At 40.8% G+C, this 12965-nt stretch overlaps 1 protein-coding gene across 3 annotated transcripts in view; it reads left to right on the top strand.

Moving 5' to 3' along the window:
• LOC122563094 (solute carrier family 41 member 1-like) overlaps positions 1–12965 on the top strand; it is a 59842-nt gene that overhangs the window by 26534 nt on the left and 20343 nt on the right. For all 3 annotated transcript variants that reach the window (XM_043716518.2, XM_043716517.2, XM_043716522.2), the window contains exons 3-4: positions 5666–5773; positions 12425–12496. In XM_043716518.2, the coding sequence (XP_043572453.1) occupies positions 5666–5773; positions 12425–12496 (180 nt within the window). The remainder of the gene's footprint in view (positions 1–5665; positions 5774–12424; positions 12497–12965) is intronic.

The raw sequence follows: 12965 nt of genomic DNA, 5'->3' as shown, positions 1-12965 counted from the left end.
GCCTGGGATCGACCAGAATAGCCACTAATCAAGTCTGCTTGGCAGAAATCCTGAATTGCGGTGAGAAGGACTTGTTATAATTTCCTACATTTGTTTCTTTTGAAATTTTACAAGAACAAGGCAAACAGGGAGTTGAGGAACATTTAAATAATATAAATCTAAGCAGTCTTACAGATGTGAGAAATGAAATGGAAAATATGACCACCATTATTGATGCTTGCAGTGCACCTTTACTGTAGTAAAACTTTACGGGGCATTATGAAAGTAAATATGAAAATGAGCCTCATGAGACATTTAGAAATGATGATCAAATACTTGTTCAACGAGACAGGTTTTAAGGACTGTCCTAAAGGAAGAAAGTGAAGTGGAAAGGTGTAAGGAGTGAATCTCAGAGATAAAGGTTTAGATCATGGAAGGCACAGCCAACGGTAGTGCAATTTAAGTTGAAAATAATGAAAAGTACAGAATTAAATGAGCTCCGATATTTTGGAGGGTGGTGGGGCTGGGGAAAATTACAGAAGTAGGGAGGGGTGAGGATAAAGGCAAGAAGTTAACATTTCAATTTATAATGGACTTTTTGTTAAATTAAGTTGGGCACAGATCAGCTGTGAGTTGAATAGGTTCACAGGGCTAAGTTCGGCTCCTTTGTTTTCATTTACCAGCTTATGAGTTCTCAGGCATTGCAGATTACAGGTACACAGCACTTGTGCCTATATTGAGAGCCTTAATTTGAATGGCACTACACTTGAGCAACCTTGGCTTCCAGTTCTTGCTTGACATAATGACCACTATTATGATGATGTCAATTACAGATGCCCTTCAATGGAGTTGGAACTAGCTGTCAGTCACAGTCTGTATATGTGTGTACGAAGCAGAAGCATTGAAACATGCCTTCTATAGTCTTATTCATAATGCTGCTGACTGGTCTGTTAACTGAAGGCTCTGTAATACTAAACTTAGTTGGCTGCATTTGATTTATAGCAAGTGGAGTGTAATGAGATGCACGTGGATGCCTTGTATGGATTTTCCAAGCAGCTGTCAAATTACTTGCATTCTGGTTTATACTTTAAATAGGATGCCCTGTTCTGTACGGTATGTTTTCTGTTGCACAGATGCAGGGTCACATTCCACAGCATTCAATTTTACCCAGCCTCTCTAGGAACTGGGCTGCAAAGACAGAAAGAGATGCAAACCATATTCCCAGTATGGTTGGAAACTCCGTGTGCTCCTAGTTACTTAATTATTATTGGGTCCTGGTTGGTCCTGGATGTTTCAGGAATTGAATAGTTGACTGTTAGTAGGCAACTTGGGATAATATATCTACTCCAAGTGCAATGAGCCATTCCCAGACTTATAGTTAAACATTTGATTTGATGTAAGAACAATTTGTTTTATTTCATTGAAGAGAATAAAAAAAGAACATTGAACATCTTATCAATATGTATCAGGCATCAGCAGTGTATAAACTTTTAGTCTCTTAGGTTTATACAAAGAAGCTTCTTGGATCACTCATTCAGTCTGAGTAGCTTTTCCTGTTAATTTGTCTTCATTCTAAAGTGACATTAATAGACCTGGTCAGCTTTAGATTGCAGTCAAGTTGTGTTCTGACTTTAAACAGGGTTGTAGATGCTCGAGAGCTCTCTTTAGGACAGGTCAGGTTTGACATCCTACTCTTTGCCGTAACGGCTTAGTAGCTTTCTAAATAATATCTTTGGATTTAAGCACTGGTTTTACCCACCTCCAGCATTTCCAAATATCGACTGGAAATTCGATAGTTTGAGTACTTTAGATGGGTCAGTTTTTGTCCAATGTGTGCAGAAGGTTTTCCTGACACAGTATGTAGACAGACCAACAAGGGGCAAGGCTACATTGGATTTGGTACTTGGGAAGGAACCCAGCCAAGTGTTAGATTTGGAGATTTGATAGTGATCACAATTTGGTAATGTTTAGCGATGGAAAGGGTTGGGCATATACCACAGGGCAAGAGTTATAGTTGGGGGAAAGGCAATTATGGTGCGATGAGGCAAGATTTAGGATGCATAGGATGGGGAAGGAAACTGCAGGGGATGGGCACAATTGAAATGTGGAGCTTATTCAAAGAATGACTACTGCGTGTCCTTGGTAAGTATGGACCTGTCAGGCAGGGAGGAAGTGGTCGAGTAGTTTACTAAAGACGTGGCATCTCTTGTCAAGAGGAAGAAGGTGGCTTATGTTAGAATGAGATGTAGTGGCTTAGGTAGAGAGCTTGAGAGTTGCAAGTTAGCTTTCTCTTTAGGTATTTCCTGGCTAAGGACAGCCAGGAGTGGACATGAGGAGTTGTTGGCAAATAGGATCAAGGAAAATCCTAAAGTTTTCTGTAGGAATATCAGGAATAAAAGAATGACTACAGTAAGATTTGGGCTAATCAAGGACAGTAATGGGAAGTTGTGCATGGAGTCCGAGGAGTTAGGAGAAGCACTATATGAATATTCTTTGCCAGTATTCACATTGGAAAAAGACAATGTTGTCAAGGAGAATACTGAGATATAGGCTACTAGACTGGACAGGATTGAGGTTCACAAGGAGGGGGTGTTAGCAATTCTGGAAAGTGTGAAATAGGTAGGTCCTCTGGGCCAGATGGGATTTATCCTAGGATTCTCTGGGAAGCCAGGGAGGAGATTGCTGAGCCTTTGGTTTTGATCTTTATGTTGTCATTGTCTACAAGAATAGTGGCAGAAGACTGGAGGATAGTAAATGTAGTCCCCTTGTTCAAGAAGGGGAGTAGAGACAACTCTGATAATTATAGACCAGTGAGCCTTACTTCGGTTGTGGGTAGAAAGAGGATATATCGTCATCTAGAAAGGAATAAGCTGATTAAGTGTATTTAACACAGTTTTGTGAAGGGTAGGTCATGCCTCTCAAAGAACTTTTTGAGTTCTTTGAAAAGGTGACCAAATAGGTTGTTGAGGGTAAAGTGGTTGATGTGGTGGATATGGATTTCAGTAAGGTCTTTGATAAGGGTCCCCACGGTAAACTATTGCACAAAATATGGAGGCATAGGACTGAGGGTGATTTAGTGGTTTGGATCAGAAATTGGCTACCTGAAAGAGGGTGGTAGTTGATGGGAAATGTTAATCCTGGAGTTCAGTTACTACTGGTGTACTGCAAGGATCTGTTTTGGGTCCACTGCTGTTTGTCATTTTAACAAATGACCTGGACGAGAATATAGAAGGATGGGATTAGTAAATTTGCAGATGACACTAAGGTCGGTGGAGTAGTGGATAATGCCGAAGGATGTTGCAGGTTACAGAGGGACATAGATAAGCTGCAGTGCTGGGATGAGAGGTGGCAAATGGAGTTTAATGTGGAAAAGTGTGACGTGATTCATTTTGGAAGGAGCAACAGGAATAAAAGAGTACTGGGCTAATGGTAAAATTCTTGGCATTGTAAACAATCAGAGAGATCTCAGTGTCTATAGATCCCTGAAAGTTGCCACCCAGGTTGACAGGGTTGTTAAGAAGGCATACAGTGTGTTAGCTTTTCTATGAAGTGGGATTGAGTTTCAGAGCCACGAGGTCATGTTGCAGCTGTACAAATCTCTGATGCGGCTGCACTTGGTGTATTGCGCACAGTTCTGGTCACCACATTATAGGAAGGATGTGGAAGCTTTGGAAAGGGTTCAGAGGAGATTTACTAGGATGTTGCCTGGTAAGGAGAGAAGGTCTTATGAGGAATGGCTGAAGGACTTGAGGCTGTTTTTGTTAGAAGAAGATTGAGAGGTGACTGAATTGAGACATATAAGATCATCAGTGGATTAGGTAGGGTGGACAGTGAAAGCCTCTTTCCTTGGATGGTGATGGGTAGCACAAGAGAACATGGGTTTCAATTGAGGGGTGATGGATATAGGACAGATGTCAGAGTAGTAGGGGCGTGGAACACCCTGCCTGCAACTTGCCAACTTTAAGGGCATTTAAATGGTCATTCGATAAACTATGCATGAAATTTGAATAGTGTAGGACAGATGGGCTTCAGATTGGTTCCACAGGTCAGCGCAACATTAAGGGTTGAAGGGCCTGTACTGCACTGTAATGTTCTCTGTTCTCTATGTTCTATTTCGATGAGAATTCTATTGTGTGAGTGACCACTCGCAGTAAATTTTATCGGCATGAATAGCTTCTTCAGAATCCCTCATTTATGTTTAGGCAAAAATTAAATGTGGGCTTGAACCTCTGCTGTTCATGCTATTTTGCTTAAGTTATTTCTCGTTCTTGGCTGGTTGGTGAATCACTTGGTGCGGGGAGCTGAATCCAATCATTGTTTTTGAGTCCAGATTCTAGATTGTGTCCTAGCAGAGGGCTGCCATTGATCTTGAAGGCTGAGGACGAGACAGTGTAGAGAAAGGGAACTGATGACATGAGGGTGAGATTCAAGGTGTCTCTGTAGAACAAGCTGCAAGCTCAGCTTTCAAATCAAAGCAAAATACTGCGCATTTTAGAAATCTGAAACAAACACACAGTGCTGGAGAAATTCAGGAACTCTCATGGCACCTGTGGAGAGAGAAATAGAGTTAACATTTCAAGTCTGGTATGACTTTTCAGAACTCTTGAGTTTCAGTATTAAAGACTGTTTTATTGGACTTTAAACTTTTAATCTCTCTCCACAGATGCTGCCAGTCCTGCTGAGTTTCTTCAGCATTCTCTGTATTTGTTGTAAATTCAGCTTTCTTGTCCAACCAACACTTTGATATGTCAGAGAGTTAGAATATTGCAGTTGATCTAATTGATACAAACTGAAGAAGTTGCTAAAAACTCTGGAAGCTACTTTAGCTATTCAACCTTCAGCCAGGATACTTCAAATCTACTGACACATTCAACACAATATGTCACAGCTCCCTTGGGCTCAATGGTTGCTTTTATTTTGTCAATGATTATTTAAATGCTTCCCTTATGGATCAACAATAATAGATTAATCCCAATTACCTTTAAGCCCTTTGATGGTGAAGGCAGTGACCATGAAACCTTTGGGTTCCGATACACTGCTTGATTATTAATTCAAACTAGTTTGCCACTGTTTGGCATGTCTCATTTGCCAGATTAAGCTCCAGAAGATGGAGGGAATATTTGAGGGAAAAGTTTCCATTTTCACATTACATTTCTCACAATCACCAGACAGCTCAAAGCTGTACAACAAATGAATCACTTTTGAAGTGTAGTCACTGCAGGAAAGGTAAAGTTGCCATAGTCCTACCAGACCGTAGGGCTGCTCTCTCTCTTATTAGAGAGAGATGACCGATGGTGGTTTAACCAGAGGGTCACCACGTCTCAGGCAAGAGGAGAGGTTGAGAAAGAGAGTTCTTCATAGTAACCTCAGCCAGTGCGGGGATTGAATCGGCACTGTTGACAACTTTAGCATCACAAGTCGTTGTCCAATTGAGCTAATGTCCATTGCTATTTGTGGAGAGGCTCATATCAATAAATGGGGAAGGATGGGAGAATGTTCAGGCGAGTCATAAATGCTGCAAGGATTGAGCTGAGCTGAATGATCTGTTTCAAAACTGTATTTTCTGTATAGTGTAGCAGAATGGTTGGTTATATTGATCTTGTAAGGAGTTACTATAATCTGAGCATGTTTGCATAACCTCTCCAACGTTCTTTCACTTACTCACTTGTTCCTTTTTCTCTTGCAGCACTGGAGTGTGTTTAAAGAGGTGACAGAAGTTTTCATTCTTGTCCCTGCTTTGCTTGGTCTGAAGGGTAACTTGGAAATGACCCTTGCCTCCAGACTCTCCACTGCGGTGAGTAACAAAACATTAAAAGCATCTTGTTCAAGTCCATCAGTGGTTTTTTTCTCCAATTACTTTGTTTCAATCTTTATTCCCCTTTGGTAGTTTCACTAGTTCACATTTGTGAAATTTGTCAGCTTTCTCATACATCAGCTAGTGGGCTTAGGGTGTTTGGTGGTCCAAACCCAATCAAAGTGTCAGCTTATTTGTAATTCAAACTTGGAATTCAATGATGTCCTGATTTCTGTCAATGCCTCTCATGCTGATGAAAGTGAAGGTCAAACTTGATCATCTTCTCTTCATGAAGAGAACACTGAAAGTAGGCCAGCCCTATACTTGTGTTTATAATCTGGATTCAGTTCTGGTGAAGTTAGACACTGAAATAATTCCTAAGGAAAATACCAGCTTGGTTGCCCCAGTGTCATCAGTCTAAAGCCAAGTGTTCCCTTTTCAAATGGGCACAAGTGATGGGGAGCATCACAATAAAACAAAGGAGCCTTCTAAATGTATACGATACAATAACTGGTGTCTGTCCCATTCTGTGGTTCACTGGAGGTGGAAGGCCGCGAACCCACCAGCAGAGGCTCTGTCGTCACAAGCAAGCAGAAAGGCAGGCAGCTATGAGACATGAGCAGCCGGGAGCTATAGCTGACCATCTTGGCCTGTTCCAAAGGCTGACACACAAGGAGCACTCTGACTTCCCTGCTATCAGTGCCTACTTCACGTGTAGCTAGAGTTTCAAAAGAAATCCGGTTTTCTCGTACAGATAAATTCAGAGCCACTTATTTTAAAAAACAGTTTAAGCTCTTCACGATTACATTAGGTGCTTTAAGTCGCCCATCAGATCTTTCAGAATGCTAAGACTGTGAAATTGGTTCTTCTGTGCATTTTGCAATGTTGTCTTGCTTCTGAGCATGTCTTTAATCTTTTGAAGAAACTTGACTTTTTCGCATCAACCAGCTGAATGACACATTTTAATTTTATGTGCACTGGTAATTTACCAATAATTCCCAACTGTGATGGGATAAATGTATGCCTACATGTGGGATTTAAATCTGTATACATTTTCTGTTTCAGTTAACCAATTAGTTGACGATTTCTTACAATTTCTTTCTTTCTTGTACTTCGTGCTGATGATGCTGACTTGTGCTGGGATTCCATTCGGTAAAAACAGCACTCCAATAACCAAATACCCTCCTTCATGAAGAGACATCTCATCAGCAGATACGAAGATACGCATACGCGCACACAGTTATTCCAGAGTGAATAGACAACAGCCAGGGCTGCCAACTCTGGCTGACTAAACCTCCATCACCACCACTCCCAGGAATCATGCTAGTGGTACCACACCTAAGTGCAGTGCCCCTAGAGCTGCCCAAACTAAAATTCACTAATTCAGGACACTTTGTTTGTAGGGGTGAAGTCTGAGATCTTTATGTCACAAGCACAATGTATTTACATGTTAGGCAATCACTCCAGTTCCTTTTAGCCTGTAGTATATTTTGTATTTTTTAACATTTTTAAATTATTTGTTATTATGCATAAAACTAACACTGGCTGCTGGTTGGATTTATTGTACTGCTTGGAAAGACTTTGCACGATCAAGCAGAGTTTTGTGTTTAACAGTCCGGACACCTTCCAGTGGGCATTGTGTTTCATTTGTTTTACTTTCCAACGAGCAGGCCTGATCATCACCAGCAGGAACTCCTTCCAAAAACCAATTCCTGCCAGTGCCTAAATAGAAGTGAATATAGCATTGTTGCAAAAAAGACCCAAGTGTTCAGATATCTAGCAAAGATTGATTTTTTGTCTCAAACACAACCTGAAAAAATGTTGACTTGACCCAAGATCTTATCAGCATTGATGGTCTTGGCTCAGTTCCTGTCTTTGATTCATGTCAAAACAGCCTGAACCTGCACATCAAGGCCATTGAATGGTCATCTTCAGTACAAATGCACAATTGTGTTGATTTGGCGGGATTTGTCATTCGTTCTTTCCAAGAAAGTGAAGAAGACTTTCATTTAAGCATTAGACATCTCGAAGCATTTACACCCAGCAAAGTACGTTTCAAAAATTACTCACTCTCCTGTAACATTATTAATTTACAATCCAGTCACTCAATCGACATTAACTCAACAAAAAACTTTGTAAGTAGTGCCAATTAAATACTTTTTACTTTTTAAATTGTCCACTGGGTGTGAGCACCAGCAAGGCATGCATTGATTGTGAATCACTAATTGACCTTGAGAAAGTGGTGGTGAGCCAACTTCCCTATGTCCATGTAGTGTAGGTTCTTTTAGGGAGGGATTTCCAAGTATTTAACCCAGCAAAACTGCAGGAGTAGTAATGGAGACCCAAGTCAGGATGGTGTGTCACCTGAGAGGGAATTGCAAGTCGGTTGCCCTTTTTATTCCTGCTGATGGTGGTCACTGGTTTGGAAGGTGCTGTTAAAGGATCTGTGGCAAGTTGTAGCAATGCATCCTGTCAGTTGGTGCACGTGCACGTGCGTGTGTGTGTGTGTGTGTGTGTGTGTGTGTGTGTGTGAAGGTGGTGGATGAGATGCTAATAATGTGGACTACTTTGTCCTGGTTAATTTTCAGCATCTTGACTGTTCTTGCATCCGCTGTCATTCCATCACACCCTGAACTGTACCTTAAAGGTGGCTGACAGGTTTTGGGGAGTCAGGAGGTGAGGTACTTGCTCCAGAATTCCAAGCTTTTGACCTGCACTGCCTATCGTCAATTTATGTGGCTTGTCTAGTTCAGTTTATAGTCGATGGTAACACTCAGGGCATTGGTGCTTGATGTAAATGTGCATTTATATAATGCCCTTCATGATCTCACTGTGCTCCAAAGTGTTTTAGAATCATTGCATTATGTTTGAAATGAGGTCATTACATCCTAATGTTTCCTCCACACCTTTTAAAACTTTTGTCTCTGGACCTTTGAAATTAGCAAATAGATCAGCAGTATTGACATCCCAAATTTGTGAATTTAGTAGGTCATTAACCATTTTGTGCAAGGACGTGTTTATTGTCACTTCTACTGGTGATTCTGGGTGATAGGGAGATTTATATTTCCTGAGGGTGTAGTGAATAATGTCAAGCTTTGTTGGGGTTGTGTATTGGAAATCAATCCCCACTCTTCCTGGAGTTGTCCCAAAAGTTAAAGCTTTAATAGTAGTGTGCAGAATTCCCCAATTAACCTATCCTGTTAGACCTAGGTTGACAGAAAGCATGGATCAGATTTCTGTACTTCACCAGAATGACTATTTATTCCAAATAATAAATCTAGCTTTGTAAATAATTATGAACTGTTTATGTATAATTCTTACTCTCCTTCTAAAATCACCCGGCACATGCATAGAGACAAACAAAAAATACAGGCAGAGGCACGGACTGAGGTTAAAAACTGGAAAGGCAGTTCACTGGTCCTTGTGCACACGTTTCACTGAGATGATTTATTTGGCTTGCCAGGAGTTGCTACTCCTCGATCTCTCTCTTTTCCAGGTACTTTTCCTGCTTGCAGGAGGCGCAGAGTGAATGGTTCAAAGTCTTTGACTTTTATTGGTTAAAAGTAACAGTTTTACAACAAGTGGTGAGGGAAAATTCACTCATTTTCTTCAGGCTTTAGGTATTTTTTTTACTGCATAGAGAAAGGCAGCACTCCCTTACCAGAGCTCCAAATCTTCTGTCTAACTCAATTGCACCCCTTAAACTGTTTTGGTAGCTGGAAGCCAATCAGGTAGTTCTTGGTCAGCAGTAGGCCTTTGACATCATCAATCTATCATCACTTCACAGACCAATCAGCTACTTGTTGCTAGCAGAATCTCCCCTGGCAATAACCTTTCCCTACTGCTTGAATAAGTTGCAGTGTAAACATCGTTTACAATGACAGTCAATCAACTGCTTTTGAAAAGAGCAGCAGTCCCTTCCACAATCCTTGTTTTTTTTTAAAGCTGCCTTTTTCTGTTACAGTCCATATTCAAAAATACAGAAAAATAGTCTTTACAAGTATTCCTCCCAATTATTAACTGACTTATCGATTTGAATTGTAAGCAAGGAATTTCCAGATACATAATCTGTATTTTCAGGACCCCTCACCCAGAAAATTTATGAAATGTCAACTGAACGACAATCTTTTGAAGTAGAAGGTGGTAACTGGAAGGGAAACATTGCCTAAAAAGAATTCACACTCTGCATTTTCTTTACAAATTTGCTGGTTTGATATGAAATAGTAGGGAATCTCCTTTGAAGTTTCTAAAACCTCTTTGAAGAAATGGGAAGTTGTGCATACTAGTCTCATTAACATTTAAAACTTCCTTTAAATTGGTTTTTGGCTGTTGGCCCCAACAATGATGTTCTCTAGTAGCCAGCAGTTGTTCAAAATAAATGAAACTGGATTTGCAAGACCATTGTTCGGGAAAAGTTAAAAATCACATAACACCAGGTTATACTTCAACAGGTTTATTTGGAAGAACTAGCTTTCAGAGCACTGCTCCTTCATCAGGTAACCTAGTATTGTGTGACTTTTAACTTTGGCCATCCCAGTCCAATGCCAGCACCTCCACATCATTGTTTGGGATGACCTACATTCTATTGGTCAAAATGCCACTGCCATGTCTACATCTGCATAGGTAAAGGACCCCCAGTGCTAGCAGTTCCTAGGAAAGCTGGTTGCATTTTATAGTCAGCCTTATACCAAAACAGAGTGCAGTGTAAGAGCTACTTGTTTCACATTGTCACTCCAGCCCTTTTGGCCTTTACCTCTCCATTTGCATCTTGAAACCTTGGCTAATGTTTTGTGGCTTTTCACGTTGGCTTCTTGATGAGTCAGAAGATTATTGGGCAGAGAGCAGCAAATGACCTTTGAAATGTCTGTTTGACCTTCTCTTGAGGCATCGCTAGCAGATTTGGTATTTTTCCACAAAGCCACATCAGTGTGTTTTCCATAAGTTAGGATTGTTTGCTTGTGTGGAGGGTAAACATTGAAGTGGACTGATTGATTGAACCCTGTGACTTCTTACCATATTGTAACTTCTGTGTATTGCTATGAATGCATATATAATCTCTAGTTTATTAAGCCGGAAAGACCCATGTAGCACAGCAATTACACCTGGAGCACTGCCCTTTACATGCCACTCCAGGGCAGTACAGTGGTTAGCACTGCTGCTTCACCGCTCCAGGCACCCAGGTTCAATCCCACCCTCTGGCGACTATGTGGAGTTTACACGTTCTGTCTGTCTGCATCAGTTTACATCAGGTGCTCAGCTTTCCTCCCACAGTCCAAAGATGTGTACGTTAGGTGGATTGGCCATAAGAAATGCAGGGATAAGGTAGGGTGGTGAGTCTGGGTGGGATGCTCTTTAGAGGGTCGGTGAGGACTTGATGGGCCAAATGGGCTGCTTCCGCACTGTAGGGGTTCTATGATTCGATTTCTGGAGCTGTTGACTCCTTTTATCTGGACTGTGGTTCTGCTTACTCCTCCTGATAATACATCTTCTACAGTTTGCAGAGATCATAAACAGCTCTTTGAAAACAAATGCTGCTGAAATTAGTCCAAACCTTCCATAGTTGGATAATCTTTTTGAATTAATAATAAACCTTGCTAAGAAACAGCTGTTATGAAACTTGGTGTGTTGTCACCTTTCATAATGTGCCTAAATCTCGAGATAAACTTTTTTGGTAACCAAAGCATATGTGGAATTTTTTGTTTTAACATGATTCATGCTTGAAACTGCATTAAAATGGAGGGTTTGAGTTTCTTTTTTACAGTTTTTTTTTTCTTTTTCTTGGTCTTGTCTTACCTCCAATAAATTTCCAGACTCTAGTTTGAGCAGTGGAAGAGCACATAGCCCTTTTAAATCCTGATCCAGCAACGCTTTGATCTTAAAATTCTCATCCTTGTTTACTAATATTTCTTTGGCCACCCCTTTCCTTACCTCTGTTATTAGAGATCTCTGCAGTCTTCGAATTCTGACTTCTGACGCATTCTTGGCTACCCCTAGGCCTTGGTAGCCAAAGGCATAGTTGCCAAAATCCCAAGCTCTGCAATTCCCTCCTTAAACGCCTCTGTGTCTCGATCTGCCTTCTGTTTAAGATGATCCATAAACTCTTCGTCCTTGGTCAAACTTTTGGTGACCTCACGTAATACCCCAGCAGACATGTTACTGCATTGAAGGGAGCAAGCTTTTTGTGGGAGAGGGTGTGTAAAGCCTTTGTTGAACATTGTATTTATTCTGAAAGCAAGAAAAAGAAATTTCTGTCTCAAGTATTTTTGCCGCATAGTTATTCCGTCCTCTCCCCCGGAGTGGATTCCATTGCTCTTTTTATTGGAGAGGGGAGGTGTGGCACAGTAAAATTACATAAGAATAGCTGGAAAATGGTATTTGGCTTTTGAGAAGAAAAAATGTCAGGCTGAACCTACTTATAGAGTCATACTTTGCTCCTTCAAAATGAAGTTTTCATATCAAAGTGCGAAGAACTGTAAAGATTTTATTTGGTATTTGCCTCACAATGGGAAATAAAAATTTCAGCTTATGAGCAAATCCATCTCTCTTTTTACTTTGTTCAGAAACAGCACTGACAAATGTTGAAGTGAGAGTTCATCACACCATCCTTTCACTGTTTAACTTGTTGCTTTTCTGTTGTTTGTTCTTTCACAGGCCAACATTGGTCAGATGGATTCAGCTGCAGAGCAGTGGAAGATGATTACAGGAAATCTGGCACTAATTCAGGTGAGTGTGTTGGAGCGTTAACCGCGGGTGCGTGGGTGGACCAACGTTACTGGTAAATATCGGAAAGACATGGTAACCCCTAACTTTGTTCAAACATAATTTTTCTTTTATGGTTGAACAAAACTTCTAACTGAGTTACTCAGATGTGCATGATGTGCAGTCACTCTAAAGAAATATCGGTCTCAACCTGACCTGTTGTAGAGTTCTAGTGTGATAGGTTTTTTATCCCATAAACACAATGGATACTTTTATTTTGAATTCCTCTTCAGACAGCTCACATGTTTCAGATAGTGACTGTGCTGCTGGATGGCTGGTGTGCAATGCAGAGTGATGGATGCTAACAGCGTAGGTTCAATTCACATAAGTAGCTGAGGTTACTATTGAAGGTCCTGTCTTTTCAACTTTGCCCTCATTTCACCTGAAGTGTGGTGGCCCTCAGTTTAAACTCACCACCGACAATCTCTTTCCC

Source organism: Chiloscyllium plagiosum, unplaced genomic scaffold (genome assembly GCF_037043375.1).
Source record: "Chiloscyllium plagiosum isolate Xiang-an unplaced genomic scaffold, Cpla_swu_hap1 HiC_scaffold_26, whole genome shotgun sequence".
Classification (NCBI taxonomy): Eukaryota; Metazoa; Chordata; class Chondrichthyes; order Orectolobiformes; family Hemiscylliidae; genus Chiloscyllium; species Chiloscyllium plagiosum.
The sequence above is the reverse complement of the archived record's forward strand: the minus strand, read 5'-3'. Positions and strand labels throughout refer to the sequence as shown.